The sequence below is a fragment of the Carcharodon carcharias genome, chromosome 13, assembly GCF_017639515.1.
Source record: "Carcharodon carcharias isolate sCarCar2 chromosome 13, sCarCar2.pri, whole genome shotgun sequence".
NCBI classification, from domain to species: Eukaryota; Metazoa; Chordata; class Chondrichthyes; order Lamniformes; family Lamnidae; genus Carcharodon; species Carcharodon carcharias.
The window spans coordinates 132,587,667-132,614,654 of NC_054479.1; the positions used below are offsets into that span (position 1 = coordinate 132,587,667).

Here is a 26,988-nt window from a genome sequence, read left to right on the forward strand (position 1 = left end):
CAACCCCCTCCCACAGCACCTTCCTATGCAATCGCACAAGGTGCAGCACCTGTCCCTTTACTTACCTCCCCTCCTCACCATCCAAGGGCCCAAACACTCCTTTCAGGTGAAGCAGTGCTTCATTTGCACCTCCTTCAATTTAGTCCACTACATTCACTGCTCCCAATGCGGTCTCCTCTACATTGGAGACGCCAAATGCAGGCTGGGCGACTGCTTTACTGAACACCTTCGGTCTGTCTGCAAGCACGACCCACACCTCCCTGTCGCTTGCCATTTCAACACACCACCCTGCTCTCATGCCCACATGTCCGTCCTTGGCCTGCTGCAATGCTCCAGTGAAGCTCAACACAAACTGGAGGAACAGCAGCTCATCTTCCGACTAGGCACTTTACAGCCTTCTAGATTTAACATAGAGTTCAACAACTTCAGACCATGAACTCTTTCCTCCATCCCCACCCTTTTTGCTATATTAATTTTTATTTTTTAATTTTAATTTACTTATTTTTTCCCCACTTATTTTAAGAATTTATTTCCATTTTTATTCATTGTTTTATCCCCAGCTTTTAGCCTTTTCAATCTTTTTTCTCATCACCATCCCCCTCCCCCACCCAAACTCCACTAGGGCCACCTGTCACTTTCCAAAATGCTTACCCTGGTCCTGCCATTATCACATTCTGCTTTCCACTCAATGCTACCATTAGCACCTCCTTTAGCCAATACCACAACTATTAACAACCTTTGACCTTTTGTTTATGACATCTTTCGCAATCTCTCCTTTGCCTCCACCTATCACTAGCCTTCTATCCAGCTTCACCGGTTCCACTTCCCTTAAACAGTATATATTTCACCACATTTTTACTTTCCTTTAGCTCTGAAGAGTCATACGGACGCAAAACGTTAACTGTTTTTCTCTCCACAGATATGCTGTCAGACCTGCTAAGTATTTCCAGCATTTGGTTTTGTTTGATTTCCAGCATCCACAGTATCTTGCCTTTGCCCAAAATGATAACACTGTTAAGGATTTACTGATCTCCCAGTCTTGACTTGAATTATTTTGACCAAGCATTGAAGTTCAAAATTTACTTTTCAGAGTTTTTTTTATTAAGAAAAGAAACTGAACAAAATACAGTCTTTTTTCCATATGTACATTACATACAACATAATTCTACAGTTGCATTTGTTCACTGGGTCTACACATTCAGTTATTCACAACAAGGTAGTGCATAAATTGTATACATTTCAGCAAATAAAGGTTGGGATCTTCATACTTTCAAATAGAAATGGAAAACACACACCATTCCGATTACCTCACAGGTTAAATCTGCCTGGTTGAACCTTACGGCAAACTCACAGGTTTGCTTGTAACATATATTCTGTTACAGAGGTTCTTGAAGAATCACTGAAAGACTGAAGGGAAAACACATTCCCTGGACCCATATTCACAAATAGCCCAAAGTATAACAGGAATCTGTACATGTTGTATTGCATAAAATGTTTGAATACAGGCCCCTGTAAACTAACCAGAATCATAGACGCACAGACATGAATAACTGAAGCACCAAACTGGGTTCAAAACCCAATATTAACATTTGAAAGCCTCTTCAAAACTGCACACACTGCAAAGTCCTTTGGCCAATCATTTTCCAACAGTGGTCTTCTGGTTGACTTCATAACCATACTTAATTCAAGCCATAATTAGTCATCATATAGTGAGGGGTGTATTAGCAAGTGTTGGTAATAGGTCTACATTTGAGGGATCATAAACATAAAACAAGCCTCAGGGTTTTTGTTACTTTGATTGTATGATTAGTTGGATACAAACAGCAAAATTATTGCAACTTATTCAATGCAACAGATTCAAACAGGAAAAGGAAAGCCCATATTACTTCAATGACCTTCGGGCATTCCCAGATGGAAGATGTAGCTGCATAGCTCACTAAACTAATACATTTGTATCCTTCATTAGCAATAGTCAGGTAGATGAAGGCAATTCGACACTGATTGAAAGCCTCCTCTGATTGGAATGCGGAGAAATATTAATGCAAGATTAAAACACCTTAAATATTTTTTGATTTCCAATCACTGTGATACTCTTCTCCATCCTAACTTGGGTGGACCTAGTAGAAAATGTAGAGCTGCAATCACCAAGTTCACATTAAAAAATGGCTTAAAAATAAGAGTTACAAAAGGCATTTAATTGCCTCTCTAACAGTTGACCATTGACTTCTGGAACTAGTATCTACCGCAGCAATATTTGTTCACAGCCTAACAAGGTCACAAATATACAGACTGCAGTACATTTCACAGTCTGAATTGTACTTCTGTTGACTGGATTTGCAGGGAGGAGACGGAGAGAGAAATTCTACCTTCAGGATACTTTAAATTGATGGACACTCACTGGCCACCAACCTATACTGGAAGTTATTACAGATAGACCCATATTTTAATGGTGAACAGCTGAACACATCATCATGCACTGGATATTAACACTTGTTGAATCCTGTCCACAAACTCTAGTCAGCCATTTCATTTTTAATTCTTCAGGGAAAAAAGGACATGTTCAATGAAGGTAGTTGCCATCTCAAACAAATTGAGTTCAGCAAGCACCTGTATAAATGTCACTTTAAAAACATTTATATTCTAGCTTACCGATTATTGGTAAATGAGTGTCGGCCCTACTCTATCAAAGTTAAGGAAAAAATGAAACTTGTAACTTTATATAAAAGCAACATGTGCACTAGAAAACAACAGATAAATGGTGGAAATGTAGATTATTTACCAAGTCTGAGCAAAGGCAAATTTCCAGAAAGTACATTTAATTGAACATTTTACTAATGCAACTAATCTGCTTAATCAGGCTATAGGATGTAAAGCAAACACAAACACATTAAAAAAGTAATGTATGCATATTGTTATGGGGAAAGGAACCTGATGTGAAAGGGTGAAAAATTTAAACTCTTCAATGGGGCATTTTTCCTTTTGCCTGATCACTGAGCTTTTACATTCCTTGTGTCGTATATATCCCAATTATACAGAGTTGAATAACAAAGATGATGGAAATACACATTCAAGAGAAAAACCTGGTTAATATCTAGATAAAGATGCTTCATCAGAATGTGCATGCAAGTGATGCAGGGTGTGTACTCAAAACATTAACCAATCTCCAGCATTCTCAGGTTATTTTCTTTTATCTGTACACTCGATTTATCTCTGCCCTTGTAAGCTTTGTTAATATAAAAGGAGAAGCTAATTTGGCCAGCAACACTATTGTATGGGAACCCACCCCTGGTTCAGAGGAAAGGCCGTACATTTTAACGTGGAACAATGGAACTAATCTAGTATCACATTCTGCTTCCCAAATCATTCTTTTTAATATTTTCACAAACTGTTGCACTCAAGGCATTAGCAGCACTGGACATTTCCCCATTTCAGGTACCATGAAGTCAGCTACAGCACAAACCATTACCCTTAAAGTTCCCTCTGCTCTACCTCAATGTTTGTTACCTTAACTTCAGAAATCATTCAACTGCAGCGTGACCTTTCCCATGTTCGTTAGCCTTGTGGCTATGACTGAGATTGCCAATTTAGGGGCAACTTTGTGTTATCAAAAAAACATTCAATAAAAATTGCTGTGACAATTCCATCAGTCTGGGCTTTGCATTCAGATCCAAGAGGTACTAACCCACTGTGCCATCCACTGACAATCTTTTAAACTGCAACATCAACAAACACCACGTTCAGAAGTGCAAATGTTTTAGGTAATCCCAACTTTACCAACAGTGCCCATTAAACACATATTTCAGTAATGTTGCAAAAGAAAGAAAGAGAGGGGTATACTTGGTCTATTCAATGGGATTTGGACCACTGATACAAGTCCAAAGTCTTACGTTTCACTTTGTCCTGCCCAGAGATGCAGTTAGAAGGTTACGGATAAGCAATATTTTTACTAATCTGTTTTTCCCTACCTAAGTATATTGGAATATTTTTTGGGCTTGGATCAATGTCTCCTCCCATACAATACCATTGAATCTATTTCGAAAATGTAAACAGAAATTGATAATACATCAATTCTTAAAGCACTGAAAACATACCGCAATGCAGTGTCTTATCCAAATTGGATCCAAAAGGTATTGTAACCAACAACTTACTTTGAAGGAAGGAATAGACCAGTTTGTGGATTTTTAAACAGGATATCCATTCTCTTACTCCACCATTGAGTGTTCACCCAATTCAGCAACTCATCTGCAATTCATTTAATGCCACTTCCATACTGTTTTTTTTTTTAAAAAAGGGTCACAGAGCCACCTTTGTGATTACTAGGAGATATAAACCTAATCCAATCTGTTCAAATTACACTCGTTTCAAACTTGGCTTTTAACAAGAATCTTTTCTTTTGAGGATCCCTCAAACTAAGAGCTACTGTTGGGAATTGAAACTTGAAACTTCTCCTTCCAGCCTTTTAACACAGCATGCTTTTCACTCCCGATTATCTGTAGTTTTTTTTGTTTCACATCCATTCTGTTTCATACATTTTCATTCTTCTTTTCCATGCTTTTTTTTTTAAAACCAAATGGTCAAACCAGGTTTGTTCCAATATGTTGGACAAGCACAACTAAAAATGAAGACAGCCACCAGGTTACCTTCCAAAATCCCAATTCCACCAGCTTCTCATTCAGCTACTTCTTAAAGCAGGCTAATAAACTGGTCAAGCATCCAACCTGTCCTCTGCCCAACCGCACCCTTTACATACATGGGCCACCCAGCTCCTTGAGCCTGTTTAACCATTTAATTAGATCAAAGCTGATCTGGCACATCAAATTTACAATACTGAGCACCATTGTCCTCTCCAGGTTATTGCAACTCAGGTATACCAGGTCTGTATTTAAATTTCAAGTTTCACTGAGTGGGGCTTAAGAGATGGACTATCTGTTAAAAACAGATGAAATTCAAACCAGAATCTGGTAACTATTTTGCAAGCAAAACTGCCCTGGATGTTCAGTTTTCCCTTTCTAAATCTAGACTGTTCAAGCAAAAGCAAATTATTTCAGCTTCATGTTCCCATAATTAAGCATTTCAGCTAAGCCGATTTAAACAACACTTTTTCTCTCCTCCCATCCAAAGATATGCAAAGTGGTCTCAAAGATATTTAGGAAAAGGATCAAAAAGCTCTCAGGAAGCAACATTAGGAATGGGTCCAAGGACAGTTCCACCTTTTACATGGTAAACATTAAGCACAAAATCAGTTCAAAGCAGTCCTTCACAGTATTCCTCTGCATACTGAAACACACCCATCACACAGCTGTAAACTATCCTGAACTTTCCCACTTCTGGGAGAGGTCTTCGAGAGCTGCCTATATAGTGCCAATTAGTGACAAATTCTGGACACTGTTATTCAACGAACCCCGAAAAACCAAGACTAACCAATTCCACTTGAAGAATGTGTTTCCTCGAGTTATCTTTGCAGTCCAGTAAGGTAAAGGATAATGTTCCAACAGACTTTTAACAAATTTAAGACTTAAAAACACATTTAAAATGAAGAGTAACAGGCTATCCCCTTCCTTTAAATAACTAGCTAACTGTTTAAAGAAAGCCAAAACACTTAAACAGTACTTTATCAGGTCATCTCAAAGTGCTTTACAATGAATTACTTTTTGAAGCAGTTACTGTTACACAAATCACAGTATACAAATATAGATACGTGTGCAACTTATAATGGGGTATCTCACCATGTCAAATCACTTGTCCTAGGTATTAGCAAGATCCCATAACCTAATCTTGAGACACTGGCTTTTATATACCTAAACAGGTGCAAAACCACTTTCTGCAGATGCAAATATCTGATGGCTTATGAACATAATAAAAATTCCATTGCATTGCTTCAATTTTAAATGTTGAGAACAATTTATTATGGAGCTGTAAATCTAGGCAGGTCTCATCCCACAAAGAAAGAAAATTCCAGCCATAAAGTACGTGGAGCCAGTAATTGAGAGTTTGAGCTGAGCCAGGCCAAAGTAAGTTAATATGCCAAAATTTGACCTATGCATTTGTATTTTTCTTCTAATTATAAAATAATTAAAATAAAACTGAATGAATCAGCCAGGTTTGTTTTACACTCAAGGTTGACAATTATTTCTCTTATTTTATTTTAGCTGGTTAATTAAAACATCAACGAGACAAAATTGGCCAGCGAGAGTAAATTGCATTTCTAAGAGATAAAAACATCTGCAAAGCTGCCTGGCTTAAATACACTCCAGTTAAACAGGAGTAAGGTCAACATGTTAGGTCTTACCATGCAACTATTTGGGTAGTAAGTCAAAGAGCTATCTGAGCTATCATACAGAGCAGTAATTGGCATGAAACACCTGCCATATTAATCATCCGTATTTTCCAAAACATTGCTACATGAACCTTAGTGCCAAACTGCACCAGATTACGGTCAGTTTTCTGTGCTTTACAAGTAGCAGTTAGTGGTACATCAGAATAATAGCAGTTCAAAAGAAATTGTTGGAAATCTAATGCAAAAATAGCAGATCAGCATGTGCAAGACAGACAGATTAATGTTTTCGGTTGTAACTCCACCAGACAATTTAATCAATCTTTACTTTTTCAGATATTGATCACCTGGTTCTGCACTCTCTTAAGCATTTTATTTTACTTAACAAAACTTAAGTTCAGAAGGGACATTTGATATCCATCCAACCATGGACATGATCAACCATTCCAATTTAGCTGTGAAGCACTTTGTGATGCCCCAAGGTTGCAAAAGGCATTTCATAAATGCAAAGTTTTACTATTTTTCTTCCCTTCCAATGAGAAGCCACCACTATTATACAGGATGTTTTAACCTTTCTTTGGTTAACACCAGTGATTTTGTTCTGATCATTAAGGCTTGCCAGTATTTGCTATGACACTTTCAACACCATCACTGCCAACCCTCACAATTCTGTAAATACAAAATAACTATGCTAGATCCCATTAACAGGAGCATTAGCCGACAAGGACAAAGGGGACTACTGAAACACACTTTGAAGTACAACACTGCTCCATATATTAAACAGCAGAACAGTGTATATTAAACATTTGGACTGAGCTTTTGTTGGGTCCAATTATTGACTACACCACGATCTGTAGGTATATTTCTAAATCATGGAATCTGGTGCAAAGGTGCACGCTGACAAAAAAGTTACAAATTCTGGAGTATCAGCAATGTTTTGCAATTTTGCATAGTAATTATTGGTGTTATTATACTGTTTTAAATAGGGCAAACTAAATAAAGTGAACATTTTTCTCAGGTCTGTATTTCCAACTGTCCTGCACTCTATTTAGCCTTTGGTCAAGGCCATCAGGTCAGGTTAGTCATCAATCAACGTGACCTCAATGCAAAACTACCAGGAACGATATGCTTTGGTTAAGATTGAAAATTAATGCTTCTCTTTTGACAGCAGAGGTTACAAGTTTGAATTGTATAGAACTTCTCTTTATATAATTCTTACCAGTACTGGTCAGGACAGGGGTTGCTGCAGTGGGGACAAAGGGGGTGTAGTTTACTAGTGGTGGATGGAGTATCTGTATTTCAAAGGATTCAGTGAATACCTTTGATTACTTGTACAGCAAATAGTCCATATTACAAGTTGGGATGTGGCCATGTTTGAACAACATGCTTGCCCAGCATAAATTTTGCCTCGTACCTTCAACGCATCACACACACAGCTGGAAGATGTTCCTTTATTTCTATTCTTCAACACTCCTGCCACTTCTCCAAAAAAGATAATCTTACAGCAAGCATCTGTACAGTTATGAGACTGTGGAATTTTTCAAAACAAAAGCAGATTTAATACCTGAAGGGCCATCTCTAAATAAACAAGGGCGCCCATCAGCAGCAATGCTAACAAAATCCTAACTCACCAAGTTACCCAGCTACAGAAGGAAATCAATTTCCACAGTATGGCAAGATGTTCTGCAGAGGCATGAATGCAGCAATAGTGAGAAAAATATTCATTCAACTCTATGTTTTCAAATAAAAGATGCTGCTTTTAGGGCTTAATAAAGTATGTTGGTGCCATTTGTGGAAAAAAAAATGGAAAATGATCTTCTATGGAGGAAAAAAAATGAAAAAAAAATCTTTGCCTCTAGTAGTCGAACACAAAAGCAGCATAAAGGGGACAATCCGATCAGTGAGGTAAAGTACCGTAATCACATGCATTTCTAAGACAAGTGAAAGCCTTTAAGTTAGTCACAGCTAACTACCAATGGCTATTTAAAACCTTTGCTGTGACCATCCTTCATGTAAGATCATTGTATGAGGAATTTAAATCAAAGGGTGCCAATGGATTAAAAATACATAGATAGTAACTGTACAAAGCAGTACAATTTAGAAACTTGCATCAGCAAAAATCTTCCACAATTTCCTTAACAGCAATTACAATAATCTGTTCCAATTCTTAAAGATGTGAAAGAATCAAAATAGTTCATCTGAGAAAATTAAAAATTAAAATACTGTAACAAGGTCTCAATTTCCTACACACAGTTTCAAACATGTATTTTCAATCGGCACACTTAACCATATTTCACTCTCTTTGGCAGCTAAGCTGGATTTTTTTTAAAAAAGCACAACATACTTTAAGGCATCACCTTTACATGTTCCAAGAAATGACTTTACAACTGATGACTAAACTTCACTCAACATGCCTGACATCATTGAGGAAGGATGATGAAAAAGAATACAAGATGCAAGAAATTATTAAAGTCTAGGCTCCTGTTATTGATGGAAGCCAAGAGTCAATTGCAGAAAGCATCTTAAACTAGAACCTCCACAGTTTGGAGGCAGCCATCTTAAGAACACAGAATCAACAGCTGTTCACATATTACACACATTTTATCAATACATCTATTACTTAACAAATTAGGTCAGGGGACTTTGTAATAGTTTTAGAGGGAATATTGACCGTTTTGTTTCAATTTAAATAAAAATGGATAATATGGATGTCATGCATCCTGAACTGTAGCAGGAAATGTCTCGGAATTTCCGCCATAAAGCAGGCCTTTTCATACGCACTCTCAGATTCATTATGAAACTGCAAACCCAAAGCGGATCTTTGTCATCCATTTTTCTGCAGCCAAAATTGCATTCAAGAGGTGAAATCAGCAATTGCAAAAATGTGAGAACAGTCTTGCTTCAAAAACAAAACCAGCACACTGCACTTTCCAGGTGAATATACATAAAAGTAGGCTTTGGAAGCTGCCCATCCGTGCACCAGGCTCTGGGCCAGCTGCGATAGAAAGGCAAATTGCTGATAACTACAATTTTTGAAAGCATTTGTTTTGTTGCAATAATCTTGTCCCAAGCGGAAAAGACCATGCTGGATCTTTCATACCTTTAAAACAGCCAGCTCAACAGCAAATATTTTGAAAGCTGGATTTTCTTTTGGCCATGCAATCAAAAAAAAAGGGGGGAGGGGGGATATGTGCAAATTAAAGTTTGTCCCATTTACAACAGGACTGCACCTGAAGCACAAGTAGTAAATTAACAGTAAAATGGATCGAATCTAAAGTAAAAACGCATCCCAATAAAGGCAGCAAATCTACTCTGCTGACTGAGAATTCCAGTGTCAGCCACCCCACAGGGCATTGCGTAACACTGAGTCACTTTGCATTGTGCACAGCACTTGAATTCAATGTCAAAAGTATAGCTGCAGCTTTTTAAAGCAGTTATTAATATTGCTGTAGAGGCCAAAGGGAATGGGAACAGCACATAAAACACCATAATGTGACTTCAAGGGTGTGGATTATTGGATTGATAAATGGACAAAAGTGGACTGAAATACTGCTGATAAAGTATCACTGCAGCATTATTTCAGGAAGCAGCCGAGACATTAAGAACGTCAACCGCGTGTTTATATCAACACACTGACGGCAGGATTTATTATTAAATCTCAAAACAGTTTTAAATATTTACCAATGCAGCAAAGGACTAAACACACAATGGGAAGCAAACCCATATTCACAAAGCTGTCATCTGTTCCAACCCAGTTCTATAGCCTGCATGAAAACAGAACTGAAATTGGGCACTCAAATCAAAACTAGATGAAAGGTGATGCATTACAAAAACCATCTTTGCCAGCCAAAAATCATAAGCCGATCTAGCCTGTACAAAACAGGAGATCAGATTTGTGATTCATTTTCTCTTCAGTCAGAATCCATCAACTGCTGTCCAGCTACAGTGCGATGAGGTCAACCAGGTTGCCTTTTGGAGGCGTCATACTGTCAGGAAAGAAGTTTACCAACGTATCAAACAGCAGAGTCCTCTGGGCATAAGTCTGGTCAACATCTGAAAAACCTGTTGAGAAAAGAGACAGATGAACATAAAGTGAGTGATTTCATTCTGTGATGCTCACAGAGCAAGAGATAATGGCACTGGGGAAATAAAGCATATGATTCCTGAGAGAGGCATTCAACCAGTTAAGATAGAATTTGGGCCATGGAAAAGGTGTGGATCCAACAAAACAGCACCATCTCACACAACTAAATATCAGCCCTGCTTTTAATAAGGTTTATTACTGCCATTCACAGATGTTATTGCTGCCTCTTGTGTATCAATTATGGGCTCCAACCAACTGGAGAACATTATAGGTTTTAAAACTGTAAACGAAGCAACGTTATAGATTTTATCCATTTCTAATGAGCTAAGCTTTAAATACTACACAATGGACTCCAATTCAGCTAAAAGGAAGCCATGTTCAACACCCTTTCTATAAATCGCTGGATAACACTACAGAAGACATTTGCCAAACATTCTTGGTCTATACTTTAGGTAAATTGCTTCAGGCCACAAAGTCAATGCAAGAGATCAAACGGATGGCACTCTCAGTGCCTGGTGCCACATTCCCCTCCCGTCCCTTGTGGAGGAAAGCTGTCTCTTCAGTGAGCCTGCTCTGTGAGGCAACCCATTCCAACATATTTTGCCTGCCACCTGTATTCAAAAATTATAATTTTATTATCTGGGAATAATGTAGTCGTTTAAATTCTATAGCTGAAAAATTAAAAATGTGATCAATATGAAAAGGAAAAAAAAATTGGCCATAAGAAGCTCAAGAGACATGTAGTGTAATAAATAATTAAGACCTGTTTACCCAAGCCCATGACAACTCTCTCACTGGATTTAATTTTGCATTATGGCGTTAACTGGAATAACAGAAAATATTGGAAACGCTCAGGTCAGCTAGCATCGGTGGAGGGTGGACTGTAGTTTCAGCTTGATGATCTTCTCCCAGAACTCTGGAACTTATTAACCACACACAGGCTTTCAGATAATATAATTAGGTTTAAACTTGGACAGCTATTTATCCAGTAGACATGGAATACATCAAATTTTATTGCACAAAAACAGGCCATTTGGGTTAACAGATTTGTGCTGACAGTTATGTTCCACGCAAGCTTCTTCCCACAATACTTCATCCCACTCGATCTCACATTCTTTCATTACTTTCTGCCTCATATGCATATCTAGCTTCACCATAAAAGCATCTGTTATTTACCTCAACCACTCCACATGGTAACAAGTTCCACAATTCTCATTACTCATATCAATATTAGATATGTAAACATTTTATGAACACTTACCTAATGGGATGAAATCTGAACTTGATTTGAAGAGTGCCTGAGCCAGTAACTGAAACTTAAGAATAAAGGAAACACAGTTACAAATGCAAAGTAAAGCAACTGGAATAAATTGCAGTTGTGAAAATGCACAACAAACACATAATAAATGGTAAAGCAGAATACTGTGGATGCTGGAAATCTGAAACAATACCAGAAAATGCTGAAAATACTCAACAGGTCAGGCAGAGTCTGCGGAGAGAGAAAAATAGCATTAATGTTTCAGGTCAATGACCTTTCATTAGAACTGGGAAATGTTGGGGATGCTTTGAGCAAAGGGTGGGTGAGACAAGGATAAAAGGAAGGTCTGTGATATGGTGGAAGACAGGAGAGATTAAATGACAGAAAAGTTAGTCTTACGTAGCCAAAGGGAATGGCAATGGGTAAGAAAATAAATAAATAAAGATATGCCCAGAGCAGGTGCGCTGTTTACTGAGCACAAAAATAAGAGAAAAACCAAAATATGCAAAGGAAACAAAATGGAAGGACAGGATTTACTGGTTGAAATTGTTGAACTCAATCTCAAGTCTAGACGGCTGTAAAGTACCTGATCGAAAGATGAGGTGTTCCTCCAGCCCAAAACCTATTACATCTCTAATTTTTTTTTAGTTCTAACAAAAAGTCATCGACCTGAGACGTAAACAGGTTCTCTCTCCACAGATGTGGCCTGATCTGAGTATTTCCAGAATTTCCTCATTTGATTTCATAATAAATGGTATTCTATTAGGTTTACCAGCTGATATCCAGCTCTGTAACAATGCTCAGTCTTCATAACCTGTTTCTTAATAGGGGCAGGTTCAAAACAGATCTTTTTAAAGGCTTTATGAACGCAATGATAAAGGAAGTACATGCATCAGTAGATCAGAGTAATTGGAAGGCTGACCCAAGAAATGCACAGCAACATAAAATCCCAGCAGTGAATACATGAAAGCTCCCAGTCTATACAAGGTAGACTGGGAAAGGAGGCACCAAGCAATGACTGTATGTTTTAAGGAAATCAAATGGAAGAAAGGAAATCTGTGGTGAGTCATCCAATATCAACACTGTACATCTAATAGTTGATTATAGAGCAGCATTGACAGAATCTTGACTGCAAGCTGCTCATCCATCCACCCACCCTCCTCCAAAGGAATGGTGTAGGGGGTAGCAGAGGGGTCAGAGAACAAAACATCACACAGAAATGCAGGGTAATGATAATCAATTCACTGCAAATTTACTCCAACAATCTGAACCCAGTGAATTCCAAAGCAAACATCTCCAAGTACATCAGTCATTTAGGTGAGGTCCAACAACATTTTGCTACTGTAAATGCAGTCTTTTAAATAGCTAATCCAACATTAGTCAAAAAGGACCAAAAACAGAAAAACGTGTCTTAATGTGCTTCTGCAGCTTGAAAGACCATTGGATTGGCAAATGGGGTTAGTGGCCTAAGACACTAATAACTACTTGCAAATACACAAACAAGCCTTGCACAGAAAGCACCATCTCAGCATAAAGCTGTCATACCCTGCAGCTATGCAGGACCCCACATGCTGGTCTAATACACTCTAATTGGTTCAGCAGTGAGCTGGGAGATGCAAAGCAGTACACACCCAACTGAAGCAGAGCATAACCTAACTTTTCAACAACTCCATAATCCCCGTGGATTATTGGGTGACTGCACAGAGAGTTATGGCTAAGCAGCAGCAACTTGTATTTATACAGCGCCTTTAATTTAACAGAACATTCCAAGGTGCTTTACAGGAGCGTCTTCATATAAAATTTGACAACAAGCCACATAAGGGGAGGGTTGGGGAGATGACCAAAAGTTTGACCAAAGAGATAGGCTTTAAAAGGACAGGAGAGGGAGAAAGCAGTAGGGGGACTTGGGAAACGAATTCTAGTGCTTAGGGCCTATGCAGCAGAAGGCACTGCCATCATTGGTGCAGTGATTAAAATCAGGGATGCTCAAGCAGCCAGGATTGGAGGAGTTCAGATATCTTGAGAGTTGTACGTCACTGGCAGATTAGAGATAGCGAAAGGTGAAATTATGGAAGGATTTGAAAACAAGGATGTGAATTTTAAAGTTGAATCTTTGATTAACCAGGAGCCAAAGCAGGTCAGTTGGCACAGGAGTGCAGGGTGAACAGGGTTCGGTGCCAGTTAAGACATGGGCAGCAGAGTTTCAAATTTACAGAGGGTAGGAGCTTGGAGCAGCAGCCAGGAATGCACTGAAATAGTCAAGTCCAGAGGTTATAAGGACATGGATGAGGGTTTCTGCAGCAGCTGAGCTGAGGCAGGTGTAGAGATGAGCAATGTTATGTGGTGGAAATAAGATGATTTAAACAACAGCAGAGGCTCATCTCAGGATCAAATAGCAATCAAGATTGCAAACAGTCTGGTTCAGCCAGAGTGTTGTCAGGGAATGAGGTCTGTGGCAGGGACTGGAGACCAGTCTTCCCAATATGGTGGAGAAAATTTCTGTTCAGCCAATACTCGATGCCAGAACAAGCAACTTGAAAGAGAGACAGTCCATACCCATTTATTCGAAACTGACAGGCCCTCAATCACAGTAACAGTAACATTACATAAAGCAAGCAAAGTCAGGAGAAATAGTCAAACAGAATAAAAACATGCATGCCTCATGACAGACTACAACAGTCAGCAGGATGCCATCAAAATATAATTGAGCACTTTGCCACGCATTTATTTCATTAGAGTCCTCCAGGACTAATAAGAAACTCAACAATTCCTGCAACAAGGCAACTAGTTACATCTGCTCAGGTTACAACCTATCTTTTTTGGACTCTCAATTTATTGCATTAGAAAATTCAAGCCCACTTAAATACATCCTTTCACTATAAGCAGCAAATTTGGGTATAGAACCAATTTCTAACATCACTCTAGAAACCATCCCAGAACCTAAGTCCCAAGATCCAGGAACATCTTTCATGGCTGGATAAATCAGCAACTTTAAAAACAGCTGCACAATTGAGGGCATTTTCAAAAGTAAATCAGAGTTTGACTACAAGAAAAGAAAGCCCATTTTAGTCCACCCACAAAGTCTCATGGTCCTTCCATTCTGGCAACTAAACCACAAAACAATTTTTACCTCCATTACCTGAATCCATTCCAAGTGCATATGAAGAACTTTCAGATATCACCCTAAATTTGTCTTATAATATCCTGAATCCATGTCCCAGGTTTGTAGGGCAGCTTGAAACAATTTTTGTGATTTACTTTTCCATGTCCATTACTATCTGGAACATCTTGAGGTGTTATATTTTCTGCCAAGTTTCACGAGTTGATTCTCAAAGTGGTATTTTGTTAGCAGAACCATGGTCAGACAGACATAAATGTTACTGCAGCCAGTCATCATAAACAAGCTGACCAAAACACCACAACATCTGATCATCACCTTTGCCACTTCCTACGGCTGCCTGCCTGTCTTTTTTTATGAACTTGGTACACATAGTGCAAAACAGGTTTCTTTATTTAACAGAAACTGCTGTGGCCATGGGATCTCTGTTGCCTCAACTGAAGAGGTCGCTCCTCTGTCAGAACCTGGGCAGTGAATGCTAGCTTCACAGCCAAGCCCAGGTATGTATTCAACCACAAGTCCACATGCATGCATTTTCTACTATGAATTGGTGAATAGCAATGAGCAGTAAACTCTGGCTGTCTTTCTTCCCATCCTTGTCAAGATGCTTAGAGATCTTCCACCACCCAACACATTTTTTCTCGGGTCTAGATCATTTAACAAAATTGTGCAAATTGAACTGTAAGTTTCTTTGTAATCCAGAAATGATATCTCCTTGCAACAGTTTTGCATAAACAAATGAAATTGCAACAATTGAAGTGCAGCAAAAACAAAAAGTGCTGGAAAAACTCAACAGCTCTGACAGCATCTGTGGAGAGAAAGACAGAGTTAACGTTTCGAGTCCGTATGACTGTTCTTCAGAACTAAAGAGAAGTAAAAATGTGCTGAAATATATACTGTTTAAGTGGGGGTGGGACAGGTGAAGCTGCATAGAAGGCTAGTGATATGTGGAGGCAAAGGAGAGATTGTAAAAGATGTCATAAACAAAAGGTCAAAGAGGTGTGATGGTGGTGATACTGGCTAAATGAGGTGCTAATGGTGACATTAAGAGTAGAAAGCAGAATGAGCAAGTGACATGGCCCTAGTGGGAGTGGAGTGTGGTGGGGGGGGGTGGAGAGAGAGAGAGAGAGAGAGAGAACAGTGTGAGGGGAAAAATGAGCTAAAAGGTGGGGATAAAACAATAAATAAAGATGGAAACAAATTTAAAATAATAATGATAATAAAAATAGATGAAAAATATAAAAACTAAATGGAAGTGCAGCCTCTAGTTCTTCATCATGGTAATTATTAAACAATAAACAATATTCATAAATTATATCAACTATATAAGCAGTGTAAAACTGGACAGAGGAATGATGATTAGAAAGTTTGTAGTCCTCACCTCTTTAGTTTCTTCTGGGTCTGAGTGATCCACAGTAACATACAAGTCATTCTGTAAATATTTTAAAGCACTTAAAGGGTCTGCTCGAGCTTTCTCCTCAAATCTACAGAAAAGGATTGGAGGAAGGCAGGTTACAAATTTGCAGGACCAGAACAAAATGATATGTTACATTACACTACGTTTTTGTGACAGAAGGTTCTACAGTTCTTCAAAGCTGCACCAAGCTCAGCAGTAATAGTAGTGGAAGGAAACGTGATTTGGAAGTTTGGTATTTCCAGGTAGAGAAGGGATGGGGCATAGAACTTGTTTGAGGGAAAATCAATTTCACTGCTGTTTCATGTGGCCACTTGCAGAGCAACTAGGCACTTTACAGCCTTCCGGACTGAATATTGAGTTCAACAATTTTAGATCATGAACTCTCTCCTCCATCCTCAACCCCTTTCCGATCCCCCTTTTTTACAATAATTTATATAGACTTTTCTTTTCCTACCAATTCCATTATTTTTAAATGTATTTCCATCCATTGTTTTATCTCTAACTTTTAGCCTATTTCGATCCCTTCCCCCCACCCTACCAGGGCTATCTGTACCGTTGCTTGTCCTGCTTTCTACCCTTAATGTCACCTATTAGCACATTTCTCATCTAATATCACCACCGTCAACACCTCTTTGTCCTTTTGTCTATGACATCTTTTGGCAATCTCCACCTATCACTGGCCCTCTATCCAGCTCTACTTGTCCCACCCCCTCCTTAAACCAGCTTATATTTCACCTCTCTTCTATGTTTCCTTAGTTCTATTGAAGAGTCATACGGACTCGAAACGTTAAGCGCAGATGCTGTCAGGCCTGCTGAGTTTTTCCAGGTATTTTTATTTTTGTTTTTGTTGTGTAGAGCTGCAAGGCCAAATATCCAGGCACATGAAACCAGTTTCTCTTAAGCCAGAGATAGTTTGCAGTACAAGAAGGCCCAAGGAAGAGAAAACCACCTAATAGAGGGCTTTGCAAAAATAAATAAATAAATCACCAAGTTAAATAGAACATGACTGTTATCCTGGCTTTTCATATATATATATATATATATATATCTATTCAATCACTTTTCATTACATTTCCTAGCATCCCATTTCAACCCCATAACAAAGAGAAAAATATGTTGAGGTTAAGGTTGGATAAAATTAAGTATAATCACAGAAGGAAAATGGACCTTTCAGCCATTAACTACATCCTTCAGCTCTACAAGTTTCAAATATTTCTGGATAAGGTATGAGCACAAAGGTCAATGAAGCACACCTTAGGATAATGTTATTCATCAGATGAGACTAAGCAACCGAGAACGGCTAGGGATTAGCAAGAAGGCTCAACAGCTGAGCTTTTAGCATTCACCCACAGGCACAATTTATGCTGTGCTCTGCTACCTCTATACATTATTGTGAGCAACTTTGGAGCTTTGTTCTTATCTACCTATGTCTCCGGATGAGGTATCGGCAATGTCTCAAGAGGTAGTCCTTGGAAGGGCGACAAAGCTTCAGCGACCAAAAATCATCCAGTCTCATCTTGGGTGAGCATGACTTCCCAGGATTCCCACCAAACAAGTAGTGAACCTGTTCCCATAAATACAAGACTTCATTTGTTACGTACAAAAAAAAAAAAAAAAGTAAGCCTCTGCTCAACCTTCTGGAAACGAACATACATTAGATCTATTTACATGATGCAAAAATTCCTGAATCTGATGCTCAAAATAAATTTGGACCAAATATCTTCTGGCTTAGCTTTGGAGCATGTAGGCAGATGAAGGGGGCAGGTGGGGAGGGTGCAGAGGAGTGGATGTTGGCAGAGGTGTCCATGTAAACCAGATGATGTTTGGTCTTGAAACACCCAGTTGCTCTCCATATTTTTCCGTTCCACCAAATGTGCAGGGCAATCATTAAGGAAGCGGGACAATTATTTGAAATCGAGTGTGGTTACCTGCGTGGGTATTATCATTCTCACTCTCTTCCCAAAACACACTAGCACAATGAGTTCAGAGACAGAGCTATACCTCAATTAAGAGAAAATGATAAACTTCACGTAAGAAATGAATGCATCACCATGCTGCAGGCTTACAATTACTCGGAGTTATTTTGAACTGAAAGACACGGAGAATTCGCACTGCAGTTTCATGATTGCTTCAAGGTGGAAGACAATTGGATGCCTTAATTTATTATAACGTGTTAACTTACACAGAAACAAGGTAAATCGGTAGATGAATAACAGCATTTAATTTGGATCGATACTTAAAAGTTTATGAAATCAAACTAAGAAAATATTTCAAGATTCAGAGTTCACCTTCAGAGTCCTTCAAATAAACCTTGGTTGAATGGAACATAGCACACTTGAGCTCCATTGAGTTACACATCATCACCAGAACAAAGTTGGGCTGAATAAAGCAAGGAGATGGCCAACCGCTTGTTAAAGTTATTCCAGACAGAGAGGCACCTGAACATAAAGTTGTAAACAAGCTAGACGAAATACATCTTGGAACATTCTGAACATGGGACTATTTGAGCAACTCACCCCAACTAATGCCTTGATGAGGTATAATCAGACTAATCCTGGCAATAGCTCTCTGCAACCTGACTGATTTCCAAATCAAAATACCTAGCCTGTAGTATGAAGGTTGATGTTCACTTTCTGATGGTTCTGTCTGGGTTAGCTTGCATTCTTGGCCACCTAACTGGAATCTACAAATAAAACACCTATTGTCCTTCCAAGGGTTGATACTTTGGTTCAAGCTCAAAGGTCACTGGAGCTTCAAACAGACAACTCCACTGCACATTCCAAGCTGCAGAAACAATAAGCTTTCCCTATCAAATCACTGGCTATTGTCAATTTTGATTCAGATAGAAATTTATATTTACAACACAATATACAAAGAAACTAGTGTCTGTCATATACAGAATCTAACAGCAGACAAGAGCAGGGTACTGGAACTTGCAATATGCTATGCTGTTATATCACTTTTTTAAAAAAAATACTTCTTTCAGCCTAGGTCCAAAGGCTGTACAATAAATTAATAGAAAATAACACTGTTGCTGCAGTGCTCTACTTCTGGCATTAGAAGAAACTCAGATATTTCCAGAGTTTCAAGCCAGTAATAAAAAAAAAACTTTGATTTTGGCAGGGATTGTGCAAAACGTGTCTTAAAATGGTGCATTTGAAGACAGATGGAGCCAAGAGCAGATTCTGACAACTTGGAGCATGTTGCCCAACGGAAGCATACAGAGACCCAGTGAAATAATGGGCCATAGCCTCCAAATAGCATCGGAAAGTGCTGGCCTGCAGAAATTACAAGAATTAAATACTTACTTACCCAGTATAGAAAATAATGCTGACACTTCCATTCACTGGAGCTGCTTGGGGCCTGTATCGAAAGACTCCTCGCAGGCCCCAGCGAAGTCTAAATCAAGAGTATTCAAAGGAGGCCACAACCCTTTTTTATGGCATTAGCTGGCATAAAGCAAAAAGTTCAAAGGGCAGGGAAGTGGACAGGCCATGGGAAGGTAAGTATCTAAGGTAAGTAAATAGGATTTGGGGGTTGGGAGGGTGGTTGGTGGTCAGTCAGAGGCCTGGGGGTGGGAATCCGGGGCCAGGGATTTCAGAAGTTGGAGGTGGGGGCAGTTCGGAAGTCCGTGAGTGGGGGGAGCAAAGGGGTGCAATTGGAGGGGTGTCCAAAGTCAGGGCAGGGAGGTGTTGGGGAAGGGTCCGAGGTTTGGGGGGCAAGCTCGGGGGTCCAAGAACAGGGAGGGGGTCTGAGGTTGTGGGGGGTGGTGGTGGGTGGCGGTATGGGGGAATGAGGATAGAGAGTGCCAGAGGTGTGGGGAAGTCCCGTGGGGTCTTTACAATAGTTACTCAAACTTTCTGGGTAACTGTTGGTATAACCCCGGCAGAACCATTCCAAGTTTGCGATTTAAGTCGCATTTTCAGATGGTTCCCAGCACAGCGCAATTGTCCAGAGGAAATGTGCACTTCTGGGCAATTGCCATGCAAACCCTTACCTGGGAACTTGCCAAAGGGGCTCCCCAGCGCATCTTTGGGGTACCCCTCCAAATCCGACACTGGGGAGCACAGAAGTTATGGGCCAATATGGCAAGTCAGAATGCCCATGTAAGCTGCAGGAACTCTGACTCAGCAAGAAATGTTTAACTTTGTCATTATTTGGAACTCTCTTATATACAGATGATCAGAGGCACTGTCTGATTGAGAAGGCATGGTTTTCCAACACTGGTACTTTGCACAAACATAAGTGACACAAAATGCTGAGATGCAGCATCTCTCCTTTCTTGATTCACATGAGGCAATGGTTAAAGCAACAACTTGTGTGGTGCTGCTAAACCAAGTGCTTATAGTGAAGAGAATTTGAAACCCTGATGAGAATACAAATGCAAGTAGCAACATTAGAGCCAACCTATCTACTACTTAGTACCACACAAGGTAACTCATTGTTTGTCTGCCTTCCCTTGCACCCCATCTACCTGCCTATAGCAATTCAGATAGGAATTTAAGAACTCTGCAGAAAATGGCTTCATCAACAAACCAACATTATCAGTTTTGAAGGTAGGCACCAAGCCACTAACAAAAGAGGGGGGCCTAGTACCTTCCTGTGAGTGGCACCTGCAGTAGTGCAGCAAAATCACAGGTCATTTACTCTGAGGAAGTCACCTATCCTGTTCAGTCACTGAGTATTTGTAAGGAGTGATTACCCACACCACCTCCCAAAAAAAATTCAATTTGTTCCCTGTCAAACCACTGATATGCTGAACAGCTGTTCATACCTTCTGAAGCCCCTGTTGGCGATAGGCAATTATGAGGTTCTCATCAGTGCCCCTGATAACATACCAGGCTGTTCTCTGGATTGAAGTGGGAAGACGGGTACCAAAATGAACATTTTTTTCTGATTTTGAAACCAAGTTCAGGGTGGAGAGCAGCAATCGAAAAGACTAAGAAGTCGGTCATCAGACAAGAGAAAGAACTCCTGGGCTTCATCTCCTGGGTGAAGCCCCTGGACAATCCAAGTAGTAATCAGTACTTGCCCAGTGGTCAATATTTCATGTAAAGGCCAGCCATTGCTACAGCACCCGTGGAAACAGTAGCCTGGCGGTTGGGTAAGTGCATGAGGGGGCGTCTGGAGTCAAGTCCTGCTGGGGAGAGGGTTTTGAAATTCCATGTCAGAGGAGGCCCCAACTTGCTCATCCAAGCCTGCAAGGAAACCTACAAATAATTTTTTAAATAAATTTTAAACCTACCACCCAAGCTCTTTTCTAGGCCTGCTCCTGCCAGCAAGTCTGGTATGGGTCACAGGCTTCTTGTTAAAATCATATCAGGGACCTATTTAAAATCACACAACCCAATCACATATTTAAGAGACCCTTACCTGCCTGTGCTGAGGGCCTCATACTCTGCCTGAAACATGAGGCCACCCAGAGTTGGGGGGTACACAGAACTCAATAATATAGCATAGAAGTATCGTGACTGTGGCAGGTCTTTGGTATATCCAAATTCATCCAACGCCCCTACAAATATTTTTCCTTCTATATTTATCCAATTCCCTTTTGAAAGTTACAACTGAATCTGCTTCCTCCATCCATTTAGCCAATGCACTTCACATCATAATTCACTGCATTAACAATCTCATCTAATTCTTTTGCCAATTACCTTAAATCTGGGTCCTCTGGTTACAGATGCTCTGGCCAGTAAAACAGTGTTGTTATTTATCTGGCTGCCTTTATGTTAAGCACTTTTCCGCTGACATGGAGTGTTAAAAATCAGCCTGACCGTATCAGAATAATTCTGGCTTTCAAAACAACATTAAATTTAGCTTCTAACTTTTTTTATTCCAAAAAGAACAGCAATTTCTTTACAGTACCGTTACATCTATAAACCACACAAACTTCACCCTTATTGTTCTCATATCATCTAAACACCCAGAAGTGAATTGTAGCCATGTAATTCATCCCCAGTTAACCACAATCTCCTATTAAAGTCAGGTGTTTTCAAGGGTTAATGACCATCTGCAGCGCCGCTTAATAGTTCCATTAATTGTGGGTAAAATACAGGTTGTAATTCAATACTTCAGGGGCAGAGAATAATATACAATGGGTATTCAATGTGGTTAGACTGGGACAGGTCAGATATACACAGATAAACTATGTGCTTAGTTATACTGCAGTCCCTCCTTCATGGACTTCAGAAGTCAGGTTGCTCTGCCTCTGCAGTCAGTCACTGAATTATATCAACTTGCTGTACCCATATATTTTATGTATAGCTGTAATCCCACAGATCAAACTGGATGAATGCTGCTTGTTAAGATGCTTATAGTCCTTTTCAGAACTATTATTAATAATTTGATGCTGCTACCTTGTCAACTGATCATTCCTATTTAGAAATATAAATATACTCGTTTGTGTTTGTTTCCACTGGAACACCCCCGAAATGTTTCAGCAATTACCTTTGAAAGACGTTTAGCTCTGGCGTGATTCTACTTCACAGGAAGTGGATTCAGCTGCATCAACTTGTTGGAGGCATTACAGTCTGCTTTAACGGAATAAAGTCCACTAAGTTATCCAGTGTCTCCCGCTGGAATGCACACGGTAGCAAAACGCTACCTTGTTGCATTCAATGAAGCAAACACACTGAATGGCAACAGGTTTTTATCTGTGTTGAAATAGGAGGGAATTGCTTCTTTTCAAAGGTAATTGGATTTTTTGGGCTCAATTTCAAATTGAAGTTTCTCCTTAGTGACTACCACCAGCCTTCAAACTGCTGACTCTAGTAGGAACAAAGCCAGCTGTGTGCAAGGAGAGGTAATTAAGCAGTCTTGGTCATCTGAAGGAGCTCTATTTTGATGGGGGAAAAGTGCTCAATCGCCCCTTTACAAACAAAGGGTGTAAGATATAAATTACTTTGACATGCATCATTTGAAATGGACGAATTGAAAAAAAAAATCGAGCATTATTGTTTCTGCTGGTGATTCAGATGTATAAATTCACTGTCCAATGTGGAATTGAGCCATTATAAACCAGGAAGTACCAGGTTCAACTCTAGTCTGTGCTCAATTCACTGACATCAGCCATAGCTGCAGGGTCCTTAGGCTGCAAAGAGGGATGGTGGAGGAAGAGAAAGGAAGTAAAACAACTATTTACAATGCCAGTGGTGCTGTGACAAATGCAGAAATGCACATCTGTATAGATAAGAGATAAGAATGGCAGCAGCTTTAGCTGTGGTTGGTGCTCCTTGGTCATCTTGGATGCCTGCACTATCAAATAAAGCACGTTCACTTAGGAGATATTGAATGCTGGCCAGTGCTTTTAAAGCCATTTGCTCATATTTAACAGTCCTTCAGGAATGGAGGGGAGCAAAATTGGAACAGGAAATAATGGTTTGCCAAAAAATCCTTTTCATGATGACACTACCCTTTAAGAGTGCCGAGAATAGGCCATGACAATTAAAATATGGGAAAAGTAGAAAATAATTATGTACCAGTTTCACTACTGTGCTGACACAGCCAACACTACTACTTCAAAGTTAAGCATTTCAAATTCAGCCTTTTACAGGATGCTTTTAAATTCTTGTTTTCTACTAATCACTCCGTCATCTGCAACACTTTTTTTCAAAAACAATATTCCCATTACTTCCACCTTACTCTCAACCCCTTGTTTCCATTACCCCAGCTGCTCAAAGCTTTAGTACCAGAAAAGTCCACGAGACAAAGATCATGGATTTGTGGATCTAAGATAGTCATAGATCTATGAATAACATTTCAAAAATAGTTTAAAAGTTTTATTTGGCTAGGGGGTTGGTGAGGGGGGTGCAGGGGAAGTGTGTGTGGAGCTGGCAGGAGAAATTTGCAAAAAAAAGTAATTAAGTTAGTGTGTTAAAAAAGCAATCTTGAAGTAAGAATTATAATATTTAAATAAACACCTTATTAAGTCTTTCACATTCTCCAAAATGCATCCTATGCAAAACTACTTTGCAGATGCATTGTGCAGGTACTGCTAGGCATTTTGCTAACAAGGCCCCAAAAATGTCAGATGAATTTATTTTCAGTGGCATTAGTGGAGGGGAGAACTTTGGTGAGGACACCAAACAGAAACAAACTTGTTGGGTGGAGTGGCTTTTTCCTATTTCGAAATTGGTTATGATGACAAGACACAAGTCAGTTTGTTCTTTACTTGCAAAATCCATCCACTTTTACTCATAGTCACTCTCAGCCAATCTCCTAACTGTACACTGGTGTGATGAAGGTATAATAATTTTCATAATATTTTTCTGGTTTGTGAAGTAGGTTTATGGGTGTGATTATAATTGGGTCTGTGTGTGATGTTATTACATTTGGAGTCAAGTAGACTGCAAGTTTGAAATCATCAAAAGAAGCTAGGTGCTTGATGCTAATGAGTAAACATGGAGCTGGCTTTGCACGTAAGGTGTGAAGGGAATTTTCATTTTTAGGTAAGTGAAGAGATTTGAACTTCAAAGGTATTTTAGTCTGTTTACAACTAGCCAGATAAGCAAGGTCAAGTAATGTGTTTATTTTTCCCAAAATTACTGGCAATGTTGGTAACATGGAAGTTATGTTATGAGGAAGATACAGTTTCAAAGACATATGGAACAGTAGAATTTACATATTAAAAGAGAGAAACATATATAAAGGAGAATGAAAGGCAGTGTGTCAGAAAGCCATGTTAGATCTAACAGGAGTGTGTGAATTAGCCTTAATGAAGCCTCCAGCATTTGTGCATGAGTCTGCTATATAACGAAACTGAAGTTGGGGGAAAGCCATTTGGAATTCCACTGTCAAGTGGGAATTGTGTTAACTTGCTGGTCCTGTTTTAAATCTAAAATCTATTTGGACCCCCTTACAGGGGGTGTAACTGGTGGGGGGGTCAGTTAATCAGGAGTTTTGGGAGTTATTAAGTAGTAATGGTCATCTAATGTACGTGTTTGACGTCTTTTATTTTGTTAATAAGTATTTTAATTTAATTTTTTAAATCCCTAAAGGTCTTGGTGGACTTATTACTTCTGAATTCAGTGCACACACCTCATAATAAGTACAAATTGTGAAACCGTTGTGATAGCGCAACCAAATTTCCCTCATGTATTTGGTCTGCCTGGCACACATCATCTGCCACATCATAACACTGGAGGCACATGTTCTGGGAGCAAACTATGTTAGTTGGGAAAAAGAATTACAATGTAAGAGTGAACGAGGACTAAAGATGTAAGATACCTTATGCATATCATCATAGACGAGCTGGTGAGCGAATCTCGGACATGGCTCCTCTTCTTGAAGGCTCTTATTCGGATTATCTTTTAAAGACTGATCATTTTTGTAAACACAGGACCTATGCCACAGAAAAACATGCCATTATAGGAACATAGAAGCAAGAGAACAGGAGTAGGCCATTGAGCTCAAGTCTGTCCCACCATTCAACGAGATCCTGTAATCTAACTCCACATACCTGTCTTTACCTCATATCCCTTAATCGTTTGGGTAACAAATATCTATCCATCTGTGATTTAAAATTCATTGTTCTTGCATCAATTGCCATTTGCTATATTTTTTCCACTATGTTGCCAGTGGAAATCATCAGTGCGCTGTTATGTGGCACTTTAATCAAACTTCATTTGAAAGTCTAAGTACAACACATCAACCCCCTCTGTACCTTATCAAAAAAAACTAGATCAGGTTAGTTGAACACTATTTGCCTTGAACAAATCCACATCGACTTTCCTTAATTAATCCACATGTCCAACTGTTAATTTTATCCTGATATCTTGAAAACTTAAATCAAATCATGCCTTAACCTTCTAAATTGCAGGAAATACAACACTCCGACGAGAATGTTGCAGGTATTTTTCAGATCGAAATCATAGCCTCTAATCAAAACAAATAAAAATAAGCTTTGAAAACACAAAATTCTGCCATATCAGGCAGCATCTGCTGAGCATTTCCAGAATTATGCTTTTCTTTCAGATTTCCAGCATCCACAGTATTCTGCTTTTCTAAAAATAAGTCTTATTGTTTTCAAACAAAAAGACCTTATCTGTATGCAATAAGAGACTGAAGAATTCTCACTACACTCGTGCCACTTGGACAAATGTGGATTAAGGAAAGCCAGCACAGATTTCTTAAAGGAAAATAGCATTGAACTAACTTGACTGAGTTTTAGGAGGTAACTAAGGGTTGATGAGAGCAGTGTGGTTAATGCAGTATGCATGGACTTCCAAACGGGGTTGGCAAGAGTGCTACATAATAGGCTCGCCAGCAGTTGAAGCCCATGGAATAAAAAGCGCAGCAGCAAGGATACAATGTTGGCTGATTGACAGGAAACATAGCAATGGTTAATGGTTGTTTCTCTAATTGGAGGAAGAAATGTTATGGTGTTCCCGTGAAGTCAGTCCTAGGGCCAGCACTTTTCTTGGTATATATGAAGAACCTAAGCTTGGCATACAAATTCAAAATATGCAGGCGACACAAAACTTGGAGATATTGTGAACTATGAGGATAGCAATGGAATTCATGAGAATAGACAGACTGGTGGAATAGGTAGACAAGCGGCAGATGAAATTTGGTGCAGAGAAGCATGAAATGACACATTTTGGTAGGAAGAATGAGGGGAGGCAATATCAAATAAAGGTTACAATTCTGAAGGGGCTGCGGGAACAGAAAAAACTGGTGCGAAATGTGCACAAATTGTTGATAGGGCCAGGGTAGATTAAGTGGTTAAAAAAAGGCAAAAGGGATTCTGGACTTTACAAATAGGCATAGAGCACAACAGGAAGGAGGTTATGAAGAACATTTATAAAACAGTGGTTTGGCCTCAACTGGACTATTGTGC

The 26,988-nt window shown here is 39.3% G+C and overlaps 1 protein-coding gene across 3 annotated transcripts in view; it reads right to left on the bottom strand.

The window, feature by feature from the left end:
* Positions 1-1,078: 1,078 nt before the first annotated feature.
* mkln1 (muskelin 1, intracellular mediator containing kelch motifs) overlaps positions 1,079-26,988 on the bottom strand; it is a 150,374-nt gene continuing 124,464 nt past the window's right edge. For 2 of the 3 annotated variants that reach the window (XM_041202257.1, XM_041202256.1), the window contains exons 14-18: positions 25,377-25,491; positions 17,576-17,715; positions 16,116-16,218; positions 11,620-11,674; positions 1,079-10,336 (exon numbers count right to left, since the gene is read on the bottom strand). In XM_041202257.1, the coding sequence (XP_041058191.1) occupies positions 10,215-10,336; positions 11,620-11,674; positions 16,116-16,218; positions 17,576-17,715; positions 25,377-25,491 (535 nt within the window). In that variant the 3' untranslated portion in view covers positions 1,079-10,214. Of the gene's footprint in view, positions 10,337-11,619; positions 11,675-16,115; positions 16,219-17,575; positions 17,716-22,598; positions 22,685-25,376; positions 25,492-26,988 lie in introns of those variants that run through there. The other variant, XR_005944728.1, reaches the window with a different exon arrangement.